The sequence below is a fragment of the Ochotona princeps genome, chromosome 16, assembly GCF_030435755.1.
Source record: "Ochotona princeps isolate mOchPri1 chromosome 16, mOchPri1.hap1, whole genome shotgun sequence".
Lineage (NCBI taxonomy): Eukaryota > Metazoa > Chordata > Mammalia > Lagomorpha > Ochotonidae > Ochotona > Ochotona princeps.
In genome coordinates this window covers 13,295,136-13,315,341 of record NC_080847.1, presented here as the reverse complement: position 1 = coordinate 13,315,341, position 20,206 = coordinate 13,295,136, and the positions used below count along the sequence as shown (strand labels likewise).

Here is a 20,206-nt window from a genome sequence, read left to right as displayed (position 1 = left end):
TTTTTAAAGATTTATTTATTATTTGTATTGGAAAGGAGATATACAAAGAGAAGGAGATATAGAGAAAGGTCTTCCATCCGCTGGTTCACTCCTCAAGTGGCCACAGTGGCCGATCCGAAGCCAGGAGCCAGGAGCTTCTTCCAGGTCTCCCACGTAGATGCAGGGTTCCAAGGCTTTGGGCCGTCCTCCACTGCTTTCCCAGGCCACAGGCAGGGAGCTGGATGGGAAGTGGGGCAGCCACAATTGCAACTGGCGCACATGTAAGGTAAGGACTTTAGCCACTAGGCTAGCGTGCCGGGACCTATTATCTGTTTTTATTTTTATTATTGTCAACCTAATGGGAATGAAGTGAAATTGTCGTTTTTCAGTTCCATTTCTATGATTAACGGTGCTGAGCATCTTTTCATTTGCATGTTGGTCACTGGTACCTTTTCTTTGAAGAAATATTTATTCAAGTTCGTTGGTCTTTAATTGGGTTGCCTTTTCAGGGGACAGGAGGAGGAGTGGAGGGGAGGGGAGAGTAAGATGGGGAGGAGGTTGGACATGGTTGGGGCAAGTAGAAGAGAGACAGGGGTCTTCCATCCATGGCCAGCGTTCGTGTCACAGAATATGAAACTGCCTCCTATAGCACCAACATGCCTTATAAGTGCCAGTTTGAGTCCCAACTGTTCCACTTGTGATTCAGCTCCTTACTAATGCACCTGGAAATGCAAAGGATGGCACGTGACTGTGGGGGAGAGGGAGATGAGCCACTCCTTGCTATCAGATCACCTTAGTGCCACGGAACAGAGATGGTCCTCTGATTTTTGTCCCAGGGATCCTGATAGGCAGAAGAATGTCTTTAGGGTATTACTTAAGTAGTCCTGATTGTTCTGAGCTGGTGTTGGCCAAGATGCCAGTTTGCCATACTTGCTGGCTGTCTAGGTTTTAGTTTGTCCATAACCTAAGATGTCCATCTGATGTTCCCTGAGCTTGGGGATTGGGTGGAGTGGACCCATCAGGCCAGTTCTTAAAAGCCCTACTGAAGTGCCCTCCAGATCCAGTTCTTGCATGCACCATGTTTGGGGTGACCCCCAAGAACCCCAGCCAGGCCTGCCACCAGACGGCAACACTTTGTTGTGCCTGAAAGTACTGCAACCTAGAGTGGGGAAGACTCCCTGAAGACTTCCGGATCTGTCCCCAGACCCAGCTCTTGCACACACCAGCAGTTGCTGTGACCTGAGTGTGATTGTTTTATACCATCAAAGGTATATGATGTGATTCTGGGATGAGGCATAATTATTCACAGGGGGGCAGGGCTTTAGTGTTGTCCATTTCTGTGCTGTTTCTTGGAAACTTTGAATGTGTGGTAACAAGTACATGGAAGGAATGGGACTGCCAGCCTTGTTACTTTTATTGTGACCTCAGTACATTATTGCAGGGTAGTATGCAGCCATATTGAATATTTCTAGTTGGTGCCAGTTCTAAGTCTGCAGCTTTGTGAGTTTTTTCCACATGCAAAAGTGGAGTCCCAGAGGAAGGCCTTGGTGGTTTGGTACATGGAAGGAAGATTTGGGTGGTATGCAGAGTTGCGTGGACCAGACCAAAATGTCATCCAGTGGCGGACCATATCCACTACATAGGCCAACCAGAGCTGTCAAACCACACCTTGGTGGGGGTTGTCCAATAGCATCAGACCTCAGCTCGCTGTAGTGACCTGTCTGCCCACACCAGTCTATAAGAGATGTTTAGTTTTATAAGAAACTGCCAAGGGCTCGGCAGCGTGGCCTAGTGGCTGAGTTCCTCGCCTTGATCCCATATGGCTGCTGGTTCTAATCCCGGCAGCTCCACTTCCTCTCTGTCTCTCCTCCTCTCAGTATATCTGACTTTGTAATAAAAATAAAATAAACCTTTAAAAAAAAAAAAAAAAGAAACTGCCAAGCTACCTTCCAAAATGACTACCATTTTGCCTTCCCACCAGCAATGAAGAAGGGTTCCTTTTGTTCTGTGTCCTTTTCAGCACTTGATATTACTCAGGGTTTTTATTTTAGCCTTAGTGTAGGTGTGTGGTTATCTTACTCTGTGTGTGTGTTAAGATTGATTTACTCAGGGCCAGTGAGATAGCCCAACTGGCTAATCCTGTGCCTTGCAGCATCCCATGTAAGTGCCAATTTGTGTCCCAGATGTTCCACTTCTGATCCAGCTCCCTACTTTCAGCCTGAAAAAGCAGTGGAGGTTGGCACAAGTGCTTGGGAACCTGTCCCAAGAGGCTGCTGGCCTCAGGCTTTGGATCTGCTCAGCTCCAACCATTGTAGCCATTTGGGGAATGAACCAGCAGATGAAAGATCATTGTTTCTTCTCTCTGTAAATCTGCTTTTCCAATAAAAATAATTAATCTTTAAGATTGATTTATTCATTTGAAAAGCCAAACTTAGAAAAAGAGAGAGAGAGAGAAAAATCTTCCATCCATTGATTCACTTTCCAAATGGCCACAATGACCAGGGCAAGACCACGCCAAAGCCAGGAGACTGGAATTCCATCCAGGTCTCCCACATATGTGATGGGGCTCAAAAATGTAGGCAATCTTCAGCTGCTTTTCCAGGTGCATTAGCAGGATCTGAATCAGAAATGGAATAGCCATTAACTCGAACATGCACGCAAAAAGGATGCCAGCATTGCAAGCAGAACCTTAACGTGCTATGCTACAACTCCAGCTCAGACATCTCATTTTAATTTAAGCTCCTCATGATACGTGATATTGAGCATTTTCTCGTGTGCCTGTTTACCATCTGTATGGCTTCTCGATGAGGCATATGATCAGATCTTTTTACACACTTCCCCACCTCTGCTTTTTAATTTATTTTCCTTACACTACCGGTTCTTTTTTGTGCATGGTAAAAAATCACATAATGTAAAGCTTATCATCTTAGCCATTTAAGCATACAGTACATCAGTGCAGCTTTGCTGTGCCCCTTGTCTCTAGAGCTATGTTATCTTGCAAAAAAATGGAAACTCTGTACCCATTGAGTCACAGTGCTCTGTTTCCCCTCTTCCCCAAACGCTACAAACCACACTGTCTTTTGTTTCTATGAATCTGACTGCTTTGAATACCTAACCAATCCTAGGCAGCATTGGCGGTTTTCTGACTTGCTTTTTTCACTTGGCATAATGTTCTCAAGCTTCAGCCTCTTTCAGAGCACATTTAGATCACTCTTGTAGGTAATCCTGCAGTGAGCGTAGATATCAAAGCTCGTTTGGTTTCCTGTTTCCAGTGTTTTGAGGACGTGTCAAGAGTGAGATGGCATGTATTTGGCGACGTGATTAAGATGTCACTTGGGATAATTGGGTCCCCTGTATCAAGTTCCGTCTTTCTGACTCACCTTCCTGCTCATGCTAACCCACCCTGGGATGCCTCACGTGATGACTCAAGTTCTTGGCTGCCTGTCAGCCTTCTAGGAGACCTGGATTGAGTTCAACCCAGTCCTAGATGGTTAGGGCATTTATGGAGTGAACCAGCAGATACAAGATTCTCTGTAACTCTTTCTCTCTCTCTTTTTTTTTTAAGATTTATTTTTATTGCAAAGTCATATATACAGAGAGGAGGAGAAACAGAGAGGAGGTGACTGCAACAGCCAGAGCTAAGCCAATCCAAAGCCAGGAGCCTGGAACTCCTCTAGGTCTCCCATGCGGGTGTAGGGTCCCAAGGCATTGGGCTGTCCTTAACTGCTTTCCCAGGCCACAAGGAGGGAGCTGGATGGGAAGCGGGGCTGCCAGAATTAGAACCGGAGGCCATATGGGATCCCGGTGTGTGCAAGGCAAGGACTTTAGCCACTAGGCCACTGCTCTGGGCTCTCTTTCTCTGTTTTGATCTCTCTGCCTTTCAAATAAAATGAAAATAAACTTAATACTATTTTAAAGATATACTTATTTTAATTTGATAGGCAGAGTTAAAGAGAGAGAAGAGATGGAGAGATCTCCAACCTGTGGTCCACTCCTCTAATGGCCAAAGCTGGGTTGTTCCCAAAGTGGAGCCTGGAGCTTCTTCCATGTCCCCCACATGGGTACAAGGACACAAGCACTTGGGCCATCTTCCACTGCTTTACCAGGCACAGTAACAGGGAGCTGGCTGCCCTGCCGCTATCATCTTGCAGCAGGAAGAGTTTGGGCAGTGTTCAGCCGTGGGGCTGGGGTAGTGTGGCAGCTGTTGGGGGTGCCCCAGCCAGACCGGACACAATGCTGAGGACCCAGGCCAAAGTCACTACCGACAAGCTGTGATCGACTCTAGGATTTGGGCCTCTGTTTCTCCTCCTCTCTATATATCTGACTTTACAATAAAAATAAATAAATCTTAGAAAAAAACATTTAGAAAGTTAATTTTTGTGAAAGAGGAGGTCCACATCTGGATATATTTTTTTGCATGTCTATGGGACCATTTGTTGAAGACTTTCTCCTTAGTGAGAGATCACCTCACTGTTAGTATGGATCTGTTCCTTGACATTAGTCTGTTCCATTGATCAATTTGTCAGTTCTTTTGCCAATTCCAGACTGTGTTGATTATAGTAGTTTTGTGTAAGACTTAGAGTTGAATGGTAACAGTGGTACATTTTGTTGTTTGCAATGCTGTGTTGGTTTCTGGGTCTTGCTTTTTTGAACTTTTTTTTTTTTGTTTTTTTTTTTTTTGTTTTTTTTTTTTTTTTAAAAAAGACTCTTTATTGGAAAGTCAGATATACAGAGGAGGAGAGACAGAGGAAGTTTTTCCTTCTGTTGATTTTCTCCCCAAGTAGCTGCAATGGCTGGAGCTGCACCGATCTGAAGCCAGGGGCCAGGATCTTCCTACGGGTCTCCCACGTGGGTGCAGGGTCCCAAGGCTTTGGGCTGTCCTCAACTGCTTTCCCAGGACACAGGAGGGAGCTGGATGGGAAGCAGAGCCACTGCCCATATGGGATCCAGGCACATACAAGGAGAGGACTTTAGCCACTAGACTACCATTGCACACCTGCAAAAAAAAAAAAAAAAAATCATTTTTTGACATACTGTTTCTTCATAGATGAAGTAATTTTAAAGTCAAATGCAAATTCACTATGAATTTTTATGCTAACACCAGGCTCATTTGAGTTTACCTTAGATCCTCACTGGCCACAGCATCCACCTATCACCAGAACCTCAGGGTGAAAGGTTGGAAGTGCAGGGAACCATGTACTTTTCCTCAGACACCTGCTTTCCCCTGAAAGTATCATTTAAAATTTGCTCATTACTTCCTTATCCATGGTGGTCTCAGTGCAGTATATCTTTTTTGATGTGCGTACCCTCTTGGGAATATATCAGACTCTGGGACGTTGCAGTAATTTTATGGGCAAATAGAATGGTAATTCTTGTCTGGAATATGTTTATCCTGAAACCACAGATGAATATTCAGTTTCTGCTTCTGAGTGAGCATAAGATCCTGGCGCATTTTCCTCTGAGAATGCCATAATGACTGCTCTCTGTCCTGTTTGTTCCCCTAGGTTGGTTCATTCAGGCTCTGGGTTTCGATCGCCCTCGATTGGATCTGACCTGACGTTTGCCACCAGGACAGGCTCTCGGCAGGGCATTGAGATGCATCTCTTCAGGGTGGAGACCCACCGGGACCTGTCCACCTGGACCAGGACACTTGTCCAAGGCTGCCACGCCGCGGCTGAGCTGATCAAGGAGGTCTCTCTAGGTAGAGGTGCTGACGTTCCCCTGTAAAACAACGAATTGGAACTGCTATACCTTAAGTTGTCCTAAAGTGAACCCGTTGTCATGTATGACAGAGTTAAAAATGTGCTAAAATGGTGATGACGGAACGGAATCTGGTGTGTCTGTTTCACTGGCAGTTTTCCTACGCTTGATATGTGCCTCCCTGCAAGTTTATGCCACTCTGCACAACACGGCATTTTCAGATTTGTCATTTAATTCTGCATTTAACAGTGGAAGGACTCAATTACCTTATCCTTGATGCATTGACTCTGAAGTTCAGTTTTGGAATCTAAGTTCATAGAATAGACATCCCTAAAATGTGTACATCTGGCATGCTCATGGCTACAGAAAATAGGAGTTTCTTTTCAAAACTTTGAGATGTATGCCCAACACTTAATCAAATTAAGTAACTAAACGGGAATAATCCTGGTAATTTCTTTCCATTGTGGAAGCGCCCTCTTGTGGCTGTACTTCATAAATTTGCGGTCTTGGTGCAGTATATTTGTATTTGTGTATACATGTATGTTTTTTCACATTGCTTTTCATTTTAACAAAAACAGAATGTTCACAATGAAATGTGAATATCTTTTAAGATTTACCTATAGGCCCAGGACGGTAGCCTAGTAGCTAAAGTCCTCTCCTTGCACATGCTATGATCCCATTATGGGAGGTGGTGATTTTGTTTGTTTGTTTTGTTTTTTTAGATTTATTTCTTCTTATTGGAAAGTCAGATATACAGAGCAGAGGAGAGACAGAGAAAAAGATCTTCCTTCCACTGGTTCATTCCCCAAGCAGCTGCTGAGCTGATCAGAAGTTAGGAGTTTCTTCCAGGTCTCCCATGCAGGAGCAAGGTCCCAAGGCTTTGGACCATTTTCAACTGCTTTCCCAGGCCACAAGCAGGGAGCTGGATGGGAAGAGGGGCTACTTGGATTAGAACTACGGCCTGGACCCAGCATGGTAGCCTAATGACTAAAGTACTTACCTTGCATGTGCCTGTTCTAATCCCGGCTGCTCCACTGGGATTTGCTATTGAACTGGGAGGCCCAGATGGAGTTCCAGCTTTCTGACTTGGACCTGGCCCAGCCCCTGCTGTTGGGGTCATTTGGAGTATAAATCAGCAAATAGAATATCACTCTATATAAATAGATAAATAAATCTTCATTTTAAAAAAATGGTTAAGTGACCAAACATAATTCAACTCTGATCCTTAAGTAATTTTTTTAAGTTCAGCTATGTTACTGCGCAAGTGTAAGCCTGTTGGTCAGTTACAGCCTACTGTTGGAGAACAGATCTCCATTGTTTGTTAGCCATACCTCATGATCAACTGTGTTCTGTCAGTTCACATATTGTCATTGAGTTTGATCTTTGAAAGGATTGACTGCATGGCTTTTGCTGGGTAGAACTTTTACGTTTCATTCTCTTTTCTCTTTTTTTACCAAATAGCAACCAAACCGCATCACTGCCATTGCTGCTTTTTGGTAGTTCCTTTTTCTTGCCAACTTGTATCCTCCTTCCTGTTCCTCTGTAATGCTCCTTTAGAACATTTCTACCCTGCTACCCTGGGACATTTTTGTTTTCTTCATTTTAGCCTTGTTCATTTAGCATGTAGTTGTCTTCTATGCTTCGTATAGCCAAAATCTTGTGTTTATGGAGTCCTGAAGAGCAGGGAATAAGGCTTTGTGACCTCCCTAGTATTACACACTTCTCACCCATCCTCCCCAGCAAGAGTGTGTTCAGCCGATGACTGACTGAGCCCACTGTCAAGGAGACTGATGGTCATGGCTCTCCCCCATGTCGTCACGATGTTGATGTCAGTGACAACACAGAATCCTCTCTAGGAGGTCCCACATAGTTTAGGAGATCATCTAAGAAAATCCTTTTTCCTCTTTGGTAATTTTTTTTTCTTCAACAGGCTGCACGTTAAATGGCCAAGAGGTGAGATTTACTGTCCACTATGAAAACGGCTTTACCATCGCCAGGGAAAATGGCGGCGCCAGCAGCATACTGTACCGCTACCCTTTTGAGAGGCTGAAAATGTCTGCTGATGACAGCATCAGAAATCTGTATCTGGATTTTGGGGGCCCTGAAGGAGAACTGGTAAGTCTTTCTGGGACAACAACCACGAAAAAATTCAATTATACTAGAAGACATTGTCTTCTCATCACTTCTTCCATTGTATATAGAAGATCATAATGCAGTGTGTCTTTTGGATCCAGGAAGTTGTTCAAGATGTCATTGAGTTTAGGTGTTTTTAAATTCTGTTTTAGTATTTAAAACAAATATTCCTTGATGACAAAGGTTTCTTTATTTTTAAAAGTAAGAGAGAACATAACATTGTTCTTATACCCCTTTTCTGAGATAAGAGTGATAGAGTGACTTGGCTGCCAATAAGAAAAGAAACAAAGCTAGGTGGCCTGGTACGATGGTTCAGTGGCTAAATCCTTGCACACGCCAGATTGCATGTGGGTTCATGTCCTGGCTGCTCCACTTCCCATCCACTCCTTGCTTGTGGCCTAGGAAAACAGTAGAGGTCTACCCAAGTCTTGATCCTGTACTTGCATGGGAGACCCAGAAGAACTTCTTGATCCTGGCTCCTCGCTTCATATCAGCTCTGCTCCAGCCTTTATGGCCATCTGGGGAGGGAACCAGCAGACAGAAGATCTTTGTATCTATCTCCTCTCTCTATCTGGTTGTCTAATAAAAATAAATAAAACTTTTTTAAAGATTGAAATTAAAAGGCCTGGCACAGTGGCCTCACCTTGAAAGCGCAAGGATCCCAAATGGGCACCGGTTCTAATCCTGGCAGCCCCATTTCCCATCTCGCTCCCTGCTTGTGGCTGGGAGGGCAGTCGAGGACAGCCCAAAGCCTTGGGACCTGCACCCGTGTGGGAGACCTGGAAGAGGCTCCTGGCTCCTGGCTTTGGATCACCTCAGCTCCAACCATTGTGACCACTTTGGGAGTGAATCATCTATGGAAGTTCTTCCTATCTATATCTCCTCTTCTGTATGTCTGACTTTGCAATAAAAATAAATAAATTTTAAAAAGAAAGTAAGAAAGAAAGAAGCAAAGCTAACTACCATATTTTTACCTCCTTATCCTTTAAAGGAAATATCAACAGAAAATTATGGTTTAGGCCTAGCAAGGTAGCCTAGTGGCTAAAGTCCTCACCTTGCATGTGCCGAGATCCCACGTGGGCACAGGTTCTAATCCCATTGGCCCTGCTTCGCTTCCTGCTTCCTGCTTGTGGCCTGGGAAGGCAGTTGAAGATGGCCCAAAGCCTTGAGACCCTGAACCTGTGTGGGTGACCTGGAAGAAGCTTGTGGCTCCTGGCTGCAGATCGGCACAGCACCAGCCTTTGTGGCTTCTTGGGGAGTGAATCAGCAGATGGAAGATCTTCCTCTCATCTCTCTTCCTCTCTGTATGTCCACCTGTTCCAATAAAAATTAAAATGAATCTTTAAAAAGAAAAAAGAAAATTTTGATCCCTCTGACAGGGACTATAGAAATCATAAAATATGGTAAAGGAGAGAAGAAATAACTTATCTCTTTAGCGTAATTTGTCAGGAATTCAAGTCTTGATCATACATGAAACCTTTTTCCACCTGTAAAATCACTGGAGGTGTATGTTTGTAAATAGTAATGTAATTCAACCCCCAAATGAGAAAAATGCAACTACAAAGCTTACTTTGAGTGATGAACCTTTAGGAGACTTCAGTATATATATATAGTTAATAATAACTAGTGCTCTACTGCCTACGTTTAAAATTGTTTTGTGTTTTTCTTTTCCTGGTTTCTGCCCTCAGTGCCACAGATGGGCTAACCCTCTGATGCGTGCAGCCTGACTCGGTCTCCCCAGTCATCCAGTGGCAACTGTCGTGTTTGAGGCCTGTGTGTTTAGGAACTGGTCCCCCCTCCCCATCCCCAGAAGTCATCCTGCCCACCACAAACTATATCGGTGGCTTTCAGAAACCACTCCCGTAGATGGTCATGGTTCAGCTGCCTTCCCAAGGGAAATGCAATAACAACTACAATTAATGGTCTCCACATAGAGTATACTTTGTTTTGAATCCTCTGCCTTTTAAGTTTTACTTACCAAGTAAATCAGTCTACCACCAACTGTCTCCTAATTGTGGATGTGAAGCCACAACCAGTGTTAAATTACGACATAAAATACTTTTCTTCATAGTATGCTTTTGTTGTTTCTGTTGTTGTTGGCACATTAATTTTTTTTTATTTGTGTTGTTTTAAGTATTTATTGTTATTTTTTATTTGAAAGGCAGAAAGACAGAGGAAGAGACAGAAAGATATCTTCCATCAGCTATTCATTCCCCAGATGACTACAGAATGGCTGTATGGCCTGGGCCAGGTTGAGTCAAAGAGCCCAGACTCCCTCCGTATCTCACACATGGGTGGCAAGGACACAGTTATTTAGGCCATCCTGTGCTGCTTTCCTAGACACACTAGCAGGGAGCTGGATCTGAAGTAAAGCAGCTAGAATACAAACCAGCGCTTCGGTATGGAATTCCTACATCACAGGTGGCAGCCAACCCACTACATCACAATGCTGGCCCTGGAAGTTGGAACATCCCATATAAACTTTTTTTTTAAGATTTATTTTATTTTTATTACGAAGTCAGATATTCAGAGAGAAGGAGAGACAGACAGGAAGATCTTCCGTCCTATGATTCACTCCCCAAGTGCTGCACCAATCTGAAGCCAGGAACTCCCTCCAGGTCTCCCACATGGGTGCAGGGTCCCAAGGCTTTGGGCTGTCCTTGACTGCCTTCCCAGGCCACAAGCAGGGAGCTGGATGGGAAGTGGGGCTGCTGGGATTAGAACCGGCGTCCATATGGGATCCCAGCGCTTTTAAGGCAAGAACTTTAGCCACCAGGCCTCCGCACCAGACCTCTATATAAACTTTCGTTTATTTCACATCTCTCCTTATTAAAAGTGTCTGTGTGTTGAGAATGCTAACTAATGTCCTTTCTTTGCAGACCATGGACCTGCACTCTTGTCCAAAGCCAATTGTATTCGTGTTGCACACCTTCTTGTCAGCCAAAGTCACCCGCATGGGACTGCTTGTATGAGCAGCAGCAAAAAAAATCAGAAAGAAGCCTTGACTGTCAAAAATTCCCACTTTAAAAGGAGAAAAAAAAAGAAAGAGAAAAAACAAAAAGCACAAAAAGAAAGCTCCTTGCACCCTGCTCCAGCACAGTGCCTTCCCACGGACCTGCAAATCATTGCTGCAAGACCTACCTTGGCCAGAAATTCTGGGACTCTGAGGAGCTCCAAAAGGAAGCTGTTGGTTCATTGTGTTGTTTTCTAATGTGGCCTATAAGTAGTTAGGTCTGTTTCCCCTGTTGAGAAAAGGGTGGGTCCTCTTTGGGCATAATCCAATAGACAGGTGTTTTCTTCTTCTTCCTACAGGACCTATTTTGGGTTTAGCCTTGATCCCCTCATGAGGCCAGCTCTCCCTTCCTAGGTGCTAGTGGGCGGCAGCCCCTTGCCTCTTGGTCATTCCAGATAGGTCACATGTTCTGCTGATGGCTGTGCTCACCCGCTGCTTCCAGCAAAGTAAATCCCTGAGTTACAGTCCCCAAAGGATTCTTCATCCGTCCCAGCGCTCACCACACCCACCCTAGCCATCCCTTCCCACCTCCTCACCAGCTTCACCACTCCCAAGTGCTGACATTGGATCTCAGAATTTGCAAAATTTGATTTGCCTTTCCTCCATCACTTTCCAAATTGAAAAGCAAGTTGGAAACTACTTGCTTTGGAAGAAGAGTTTAGCTTGATTTAAGTTTTTCTAACTTTTATCTTCGGTAGAAATCAGGGTATCTTCCAAAAATCATTTTAAAAGAAAATCCTCATTTTAGTCTAAGCCATTTTGTATTGCCTACCAAACGTGCCTTTGGTTAGGGTTTGTGGAGCTTTATTAATCACTCTTTGAATAACTAGTTATCACTGCCATTCCAGGGAAGATCCTCTCTCCTAGTTTTTGAGATAGGATTCCTGACAAGCATCCTTTCAGAGAGGTGGGGGAAGTTAGGAGGTGTAGATCTATTGGAGAGCCAGCTTTCAGCACACACAGCAGCCCGGCACACCCAGGCAGCATCCCGGCCCTGGCCTGCTGTCTTCTTGGAGCAGTAGCTTGGCACCAACAGGCAGCTGCCGATTCACGACCCTAGCTCAGCTTCTGCTCTCAGTGAAGCATTATGAGATTTCATCACAAGGGGGCAGCAGCAGTAAAATTGCTGATTCTGTGGCCCTGAACTGTCACATGCAGCTTGTTTTTCCCTATCTTGAAGACACATATCCAAAGACATTTAAAATCATATGTATCTGTACAAAATGGTCAAGGTCAGCACAGTCCCTAGACCTGAAAGAAACAATGCTATGGAGTTGGATGTTCTCTCTGCTCTCTGAGGAAGGCCCAGGAATCATTGTGGTTGATTTATCAGGGAAGTCATAGGGAGCTGTGAGCTCTGTTGTAGGATGAGGGCTGACAAGACGTAGCTGGGCTTGCTGGACTCGAGCTATTTGATCAAAGTACAAACTAGACATGTGAGAGAGCAGAGTGGGGGATGTGTCTGTTCTCTCCACACCCCCAGCTTCTAAATCTTGTTAAAGTTCCAAAAGTGAATTAACTGACTCAATTAAAAACTCATGTTAAAATCTAGACAAAAATGTCTTTTAGGAACTTTATTTAAGATTTATTTTTATTGCAAAATCAGATATACAGAGAGGAGGAGAGACAGACAGGAAGATCTTCTGTCTGATGATTCACTCCCCAGGTGACCGCAATGGCCAGTGCTGCACTGATCCAAAGCCAGGAGCCAGGAACTTCCTGCAGGTCTCCCATGCGGGTGCAGGGTCCCAAGGCTTTGGACTGTCCTCAACTGCTTTCCCAGGCCACAAGGAGGGAGCTGGATGGGAAGTGGGGCCACAAGGATTAAAACCGACGCCCAGATAGGATCCTGGCACGTTCAAGGTGAGGACTCTAACTACTAGACCACTGCACTGAGCCAACGAACTTTTTTGTTTTTGAAAATTCATAAGCCTAAGATTGGTTCCATTTGAGATAATTTGGAATTCAGGAAAGGAAAAAAAATGGCAGGCCCAGCTATCGTATCTGGAAGCCAAGTTCCAACAGATAATGCCGTCAGATACATGGCTGGAACACTGTCCGTGAGGACACTGTTACTGAGAGGGGTTGGCCATTACGTCCACAGCCGTGAGAGCAGTGCCATTAGGTTTTCTGCTGAGCTGCAAACCCTCGCAGGGGAAATGTGAGCGGTCTGCTCACTAGGGAGATGGGAAAGATCTGGAAACTAGATGTAGTTAAACATGTGAGCAGGAAGACCTGTGGGCTTTTCAGTGCATCTTGCTTAAGCTTGAGCTGTCGCGTACAGCTCTGAGGTCCAGAGATTTGTAATCCTGTCTCTTACGTCTTGTGAGATGGAAGTATACAGGATGTCCCTTGGTCCACCAGTAGCCCCAGGACCAAAAGTCCTTAGGCTGCTTGCCTGACATAGGTTAACTGCTCTCCAGTCCAGGTGGAGAAGGCTGTCCTTCAGCTAAGTGGGAATTTCAAAGCACAGATGAAGTGCTTTTTATGAAGGGGACACCCTGATAAACATGCCAAAGTATGACATATTTTTTTTAAGATTTATTTATTTTTTATTACAAAGTCAGATATGCAGAGAGGAGGAGAGACAGAGAGGAAGATCTTCCGTCCTATGACTCACTCCCCAAGTGACCGCAATGGCCGGTGCTGTGCCGATCCGAAGCCGGGAACCAGGAACCTCTTCCAGGTCTCCCACATGGGTGCAGGGTCCCAAAGCTTTGGGCCGTCCTCGACTGCTTTCCCAGGCCACAAGGAGGGAACTAGATGGGAAGTGAGGCCGCCGGGATTAGAACCGGCACCCATATGGGATCCCAGTGTGTTCAAGACAAGGACTTTAGCCACTAGGCCACACCGCTGGGCCTGACATACTATTTTTTAACAGTAAGTTAAACATGGGCTTTTTTTAAAAAAGTATTTCGTTTATGGAAGTAGGTATCTTTTCATTTCTTTTTCATCTTGACTTTGGAGAATTGTTGGGAGGTCATCTGGACTACTGTGCAGAATGAAAAGGAAGCTGCCAAGTAGGGTCCCCCTCAATTCATGCAGACTGCTTCCTGTCCTCCCTGAGACCTGGTACTGAGGCAGCTCTTATTCCACACAGGTGTATGGAAAAGCTAGACAGACCCTGTCCTGAAATCACTGAACAAAACTTACCAGAAATTAACCCAGATTGAGAATCCCTTATCTGTCATACTCGGGACCACAAGTATTTCAGATTAGGAGATTTCTTTTTAGATTTGGGAATATTTCTATAGGCTTTACCAGTTGGGCACTCCCCATCCAGAATCCAGCATGATGATCAAAAAATTTTGGATTTTCAAAATATTTCAGGTTAGAGATTCCCAGCCTGAACTCATTGTTTTATATGAAGAAATATCTAAATGGATGTTTACACCATATTTATTAGATAGTTTTGACTGTAAACTCACCTGCATATGCAATCAAAAATGTGACTTTGAATGTCCTCTGCCTTTCTCAGAGCCCTGTTTTAGCACTTTCTTAGGCTGGGGAGCTTCTGGTAGTGCCTGTGTTCATCATCTGTACTCTCACAATCACAGATCTTCTCACTGAAAAACTTTGTGTGGCAGGGAAAGTTTATTTATTTTTCATTTTTTTCTCTTTTACATTTAGGGCTAACACTGTTACTTGTTTGTTTTTGACTTCTCCCAAGAATGGTAACACAGCTTTCTTCAGCTGATTAAATGCACTTAGCTGATAAACCAAAATTTATTCTTTAAAAAAAAAAAAGCCTTATGATATCTGGACAAGATGCCATCTCTCCCAGAAGCAGTCTTCACTATGAATAGTTTAAGAGACAAAAATGTAAGGAAAGGGTTATGACAGATTTTTAAAAATTTCGTGAGAAACTCCAGATCCTCTTGTTTAATGTATATGCATGTGGGTATATTTATTTGTTTTCAAAACCACAAAAAAATCTGCCCATGTTTTTTAAATACAAGTTATTTTGTCAGCTGCTATGCAAATCCTGTTAAACAACCCTGCCTGTTTAAAGAGTTAAGCGTTGTTGAAACTTTCAGGGAAGACTTGTAGACTTAAGCACTTTGTCTGCTCTTTTGTATTCTTCTCTCGGACACTTGCTCTGGATTATGTTCATATTATCTTCACTGGTTATAAGCTATTGATTGCATGTAATATTTCAATGCAAATACCTAGCATTTCCACATGGCCACTGTCCGCAACTGGCGCCATGAATAAAGCAGCTGGGTAGAAAGCCAAAGGTCTTCTTTCTTCAGTCCTGATAAAGAATCCAAATGCCAGCTCTCTCTGGCCTCGAAGCAGATTGCTGCGGTCAGCTCTGAATGTGTAATGAAGAGAGACTTATTTACATTTTAAATTTTGTTCAAACTTTCAAGTTACATTAGATGCTGATGGTCATAGTCATTCTTTTTATGTATGTTTATTAGGTCTGACGACATGTGCCAGGTAGTGTTAGGTGCTCCACTTGGAGCCTGGAAATATCTCTCTCTCTCTGATCTCAGCTGATGTGGCGTTGCTTTTTCCTGCTAAAGATGGAAACAGAGGAATCTCTGCATCCTTGTTCTGATTGCTCGGTGAGAGTCGGCTTTTCTTCTTTTTTGACTTTCTGCATGCAGTTTTTAGAAACCGATATCAGCAGTCTCTCTCTTTCTTCTTAAGCTTTGTCCTGCACTGTGTTGGGTACACTGACCTCCATATAACGGCAGACACTTTGAAGATCATTATGCTAGGTAACAGGATCATGTATTTTTGAGCAAGATAGTTATTCTCTATGCTATAATGACATTAAGTGGAATTTATCTTACACTACTAGTAGACTGCTTAAGTGGCTAGTTTATAGCAGAAACATCTGGCAGATTAATGATACCAGTTCATTTTATTGTTAAAGGACAGAATTTCAAGTTAGGGCACACAGCACGCCTGGTTTCTGGTTTGCTTTTGGCATTAGCTAACCTGCCACCTTGGAGAATAATTGTGTAACACAAAAGAATATTTTAACAAGATTTCTTCTGTTTCAAAATGTAATTGAGCTTGATCTTTTACCATTTCTATTATTCCTCTCCAGTTGGGTGACTGAACCAAAGCATAGTCTAATTGTGTAAGCGAATCCAAATGTAAAGTGATGCATTGTGCTGACTTTTACAAAGTATAGCTCTTGGATGCACATCTGATTGTATTCAACAGAGGTCTACCATATGAATTGTAATCCTTGAGTTGTCCTTTAAAAAAAAAAATGGTTAAAACCAAAACCTTCCATAGAGGAATGATATTTTGTTGTATTACAAGATTATAATCTTGGTTAGATTTCTGACTTCTGAATCCTATAACTGTGTTGGTTTTGCAGGTTTCTTTCCCTCAATGTTTTAGGTTTCAAATCCTTCTGTTCTAGTCACTGTATATCCCAGGGACCTGATAGTTAATCACTTCTTCCAAAGTTGCTGAGTCCTCTCTGGGGACTTGTAGACATTAAAACTACCCATCTAATGAATGACATTTTAAATAATAAGCAGTTTTATTTTCCATCTAATAAGCACTTACTGTACAGTTCTGAAAAAGGCACCCTGAAGGGCCCTTCCACGGTGAAAGATGTAACCGCTCGACATTTCCACCCGGTGTGTATCTGCAGTTCTTACCAGGATCTGGCAAACTGGAATATGTCCTAAGGGGGTTCTCAGGCTTTGGTCCACACCAAGCACTTTGGAGTAGACTGGCCTTTTCATTAAATGCAAAATTAGAATTCCATTTGGGGAAGAAAAAATATCCTTCATCAAACAAATTACAATGATAAAAAAGTAAGTTCTATTGTTTAAAGTGGATCAAAGGGAAAGCCTTTTTCAAAACAAACTGAACACATTTCACCAACCCCGTTTCTAAATTTCGCTGACCCACACTCATATCCACTCTGACCATTTAAGCATCTCGGTTGTTGCAAGTCCTGACACCGATGCAGACTTTCTTCATCTCTGGTAGATGACAATGAAGATACTGAATGTTTAATAGAGTTTTCTTATGACACTGTGGCGTTCAAACCCAGTGAGAACGGTTCCCAAGAAAAATCAGACAGAAGGGATGAATGTCCCGTAATTCTCCGCATTGTGAGAACCCCTTTCCTCTTGCCCTCCACTCACCCAGGGCTCGGCTGTTCAGGGAGCATCCCTAGGCACATCCAGAAGCCCCTGAGCCACCTGTGCCTAAAAAGAGACAGTCACCCCGGCTCCTCTTCTTAGTTTCTCAGGCATCCTGGAGTTGAGCATAAAAGCTAGGTCATGCCTCCAGTGTCTTGATATTTAACGCTGCCCTGTGACAACCAGGTGCTAATGATTGCATTCATGAATCCAGCACTTAAGTCTTGTCATGTGTCTCTCCTTTGGTTGCAAAAAGCCTTTCCCAACCTCTTGGTCATGGTAAAGTGGGTATCAATTAATTCTTCTCCCTCCTGTTTTGTTAATTAATAGAACTAGCTACAGGTTTGCACAATCCTCTGCCTCAAGGGCATTTTTGCCCCACATCATAAAAACAGGTGTAATACTTTTTCCTCCAGTGTTGTGTTTACAGTCTGTCAGAGGAGTTCAGCATTAGAGGTCCTTGGTACCCAAAGGTGTCACCTTTTTGGTACCAGACCCAAGGTCTTCTAGAAGACAGCATGGGTAATTACCACCTGTTGAGGCTGATTTTTGGCTTGTCTGTGCAAACGCTGATAATACCCACTCAAGTGTATTCTGTCGCATTCTGCTTTCTTTTTTTAAGCGTAAAGACTTAAAAAGCTGGAATAGTAAATCTTATTTAAAATCAAAGTCTCAAATCTGGCTACCAAACCAAAACCCATGAAATAAAACATGGCAGTATTTCTGTTCTTAAATTTTAAAGAAGCTTTATGTATACTCTATAAATATAAATGCATAGACAACACTTGCCCTTGAGTTGCATATCCACATATATAGCATTGTACATTACAATGACAGTTTGTAACTTAAGGGCACTATATGTATAAATACATATATACCTTTGTAACCTTTATACTGTAAATAAAAATTTGCTTTTAGACTTGTATATTTTGTTCTGTTTTTATGTTGAAATAGTATCAAACCAGAAGACATTCAAAAATAGTACAAAGAATTCCCATATTTCCTTCACCAAAATTTCCCAATATGTTAACATTTTACAGTGTTTGGACATCACGCTGTCTTGTCTTTTGTTGACATTGTACTCTTTTTTAAGATTTATTTATTTTTATTAGAAAGATGTACGGAGAGCAGGAGAGATAGGGAGATTTTCCCTCTGTTGATTCACTCCCCAAGTGACTGCAATAGCCAGTGCTGCCCTGATCTGAAGCCGGGAGCCAGGAACTTCTTTCAAGTCTCCCATACAGGTGCAGGGTCCTTGACTGCTTTCCCAGGCCATAAGCAGGGAGCTGGATGGGAAGTAGGGCTACCGGGATTAGAAATGGCGCCCAATGAGATCCGGGTGCATGTAAAGCAAGGACTTTCGGTGCTGGGCCCCCAACATCGTAATTTTGTTTTTTTAAAGATTTATTCATTTTATTACAGCCAGATATACACAGAGGAGGAGAGACAGAGAGGAAGATCTTCCCTCCGATGATTCACTCCCCAAGTGAGCCGCAACGGGCCGATGCTCGCCGATCCGATGCCGGGAACCTGGAACCTCTTCCAGGTCTCCCACGCGGGTGCAGGGTCCCAATGCTTTGGGCTGTCCTCAACTGCTTTCCCAGGCCACAAGCAGGGAGCTGGACAGGAAGTGGAGCTGCTGGGATTAGAACCAGCGCCCATATGGGATCCCGGGGCTTTCAAGGCGAGGACTTTAGCTGCTAGGCCACGCAGCCGCCGGGCCCCCAACATGGTAATTTTAACCACCTTTAAATTCTCTAGTACATGCCTACAAAACGCAAGAGCATCCCCCTGCAATGTTCTATGCAGCCCTCAGAAAATCTGCACGGGGAGATATCGTAGTGGTTAAATCTTCGCCTTGTATACACTGATATCCCACATGGGCACTGGTTCGTATCCTGGCTGCTCCACTTCCTATCTAGCTCCCTGCTTATGGCCTGAGAAAGCAGTGGAGAATCGCCCAATACTTTGGGACCCTGCACCCACATGGGAGACAGATGAAGTGCCTGTCTCCTGGCTTCAGACCAACTCAGCTCTGGCTGTTGCAGCCATTTGGGGAAATGAACCAGCAGAGGCCGGCAGTCCAAGATCTTTGTCTCTCTCTCTCTGTAAATCTTCCTTTTCAATAAAAACAGATAAATGTTTCAAAAAAGTTAAATACAACCAAGGGTTCATACTGATTCTTCCAATACCTGCAGGTCATTCCTCTCCCCATCCCCGCCAAAGATTATTTATTTAAAAGGCAGAGAGAGGGAGAGATTTTACATATGCTGTTCACTTCTTCCGGGTCTCCCACGTGGGTGCAGGATTTTGGCCGTCCTCTGTAGGCAGGGAGCTGAATGGGAAGTGGAGCTGCCAAGACACGAACCAGGGCCCATATGAGGTCCTGGCACTTGGCATTTTGTTCTGTCATCCCTCGCAAGCTTTTGTCCGCTGGACTACAGCAATAGCTTCAGATGTCCACAGCCGCCCCATTCCTGTAATCTGCCTTATATAGACAGGACTAGACCCATGTATCTAAAAAAAAGAAAAAGAAATCCAACTCTTAGATTAAAGCTTGAAAACTCTGCCATAGTCACCTCCCCACCATGGGTTCACAGCAGACCTTAACTTGCTTCTCTCTGGCTCTCGCTCTGTCTTCCAGGTTTGCCCCCAGTGGCCTCCCCCTGGCCTTTGCAAGGTTCTCCACCCCACCTCTCAACCTTCCCTGACCCCCTTGCCTTAGTCAGGTGACCTTACAAGTTCACACAGCTCGTGGACATTTCCCCTTAGGCCTCAGCACAATTATTACCTTAGCGTGAACATCACCTTCCCTCCTCTCAGACTGAAAAACCACTGCTTCCCCAAAATGCAAACACATCCTAATTGTTTGCCAAGCACTGAGCCCAGCCCACCCCACCCCCGGGAGGAGGCACCCTGTATTCAATTAACTATCTCAGTCATCACCCGTCAAGCTACACAAGCTAGGTATTAGTTTTTATCGGAAACCAGACCTCTCTTGGGAAGTTAGGTTTGTTGAGCGAGTAAAATGGCCATCCAGCTAACCTAGTCCGAGCGGGAACCAAGACTTCCGGAGTCTGCTCGGCCCCGTCCCTCGCTCCTCCTCCGACCCGCCCTCCGGACGCTTCGGGCCCGCCCATGTTCCCGCCCCTCGCGCCTTCCCCGGCCACGCCCTCCTCCGACACGCCCTCCTGACGCCCCGCCCCTCTCCTATCTCCCTCTGCCCCCGGCGACCGCGGGAAGGGTTGCCTGCAGTTCC

General features: G+C 44.2%; 1 protein-coding gene across 1 annotated transcript in view; it reads left to right on the top strand.

The window, feature by feature from the left end:
* Positions 1 to 10,834, top strand: part of SNTB2 (syntrophin beta 2) — a 78,508-nt gene extending 67,674 nt beyond the window's left edge. The window contains exons 5-7 of the mRNA XM_004583979.3: positions 5,484 to 5,680; positions 7,610 to 7,794; positions 10,692 to 10,834. Coding sequence (XP_004584036.2) covers positions 5,484 to 5,680; positions 7,610 to 7,794; positions 10,692 to 10,784 — 475 coding nt within the window. The 3' untranslated portion in view covers positions 10,785 to 10,834. The remainder of the gene's footprint in view (positions 1 to 5,483; positions 5,681 to 7,609; positions 7,795 to 10,691) is intronic.
* The last annotated feature ends 9,372 nt before the right edge of the window (positions 10,835 to 20,206 follow it).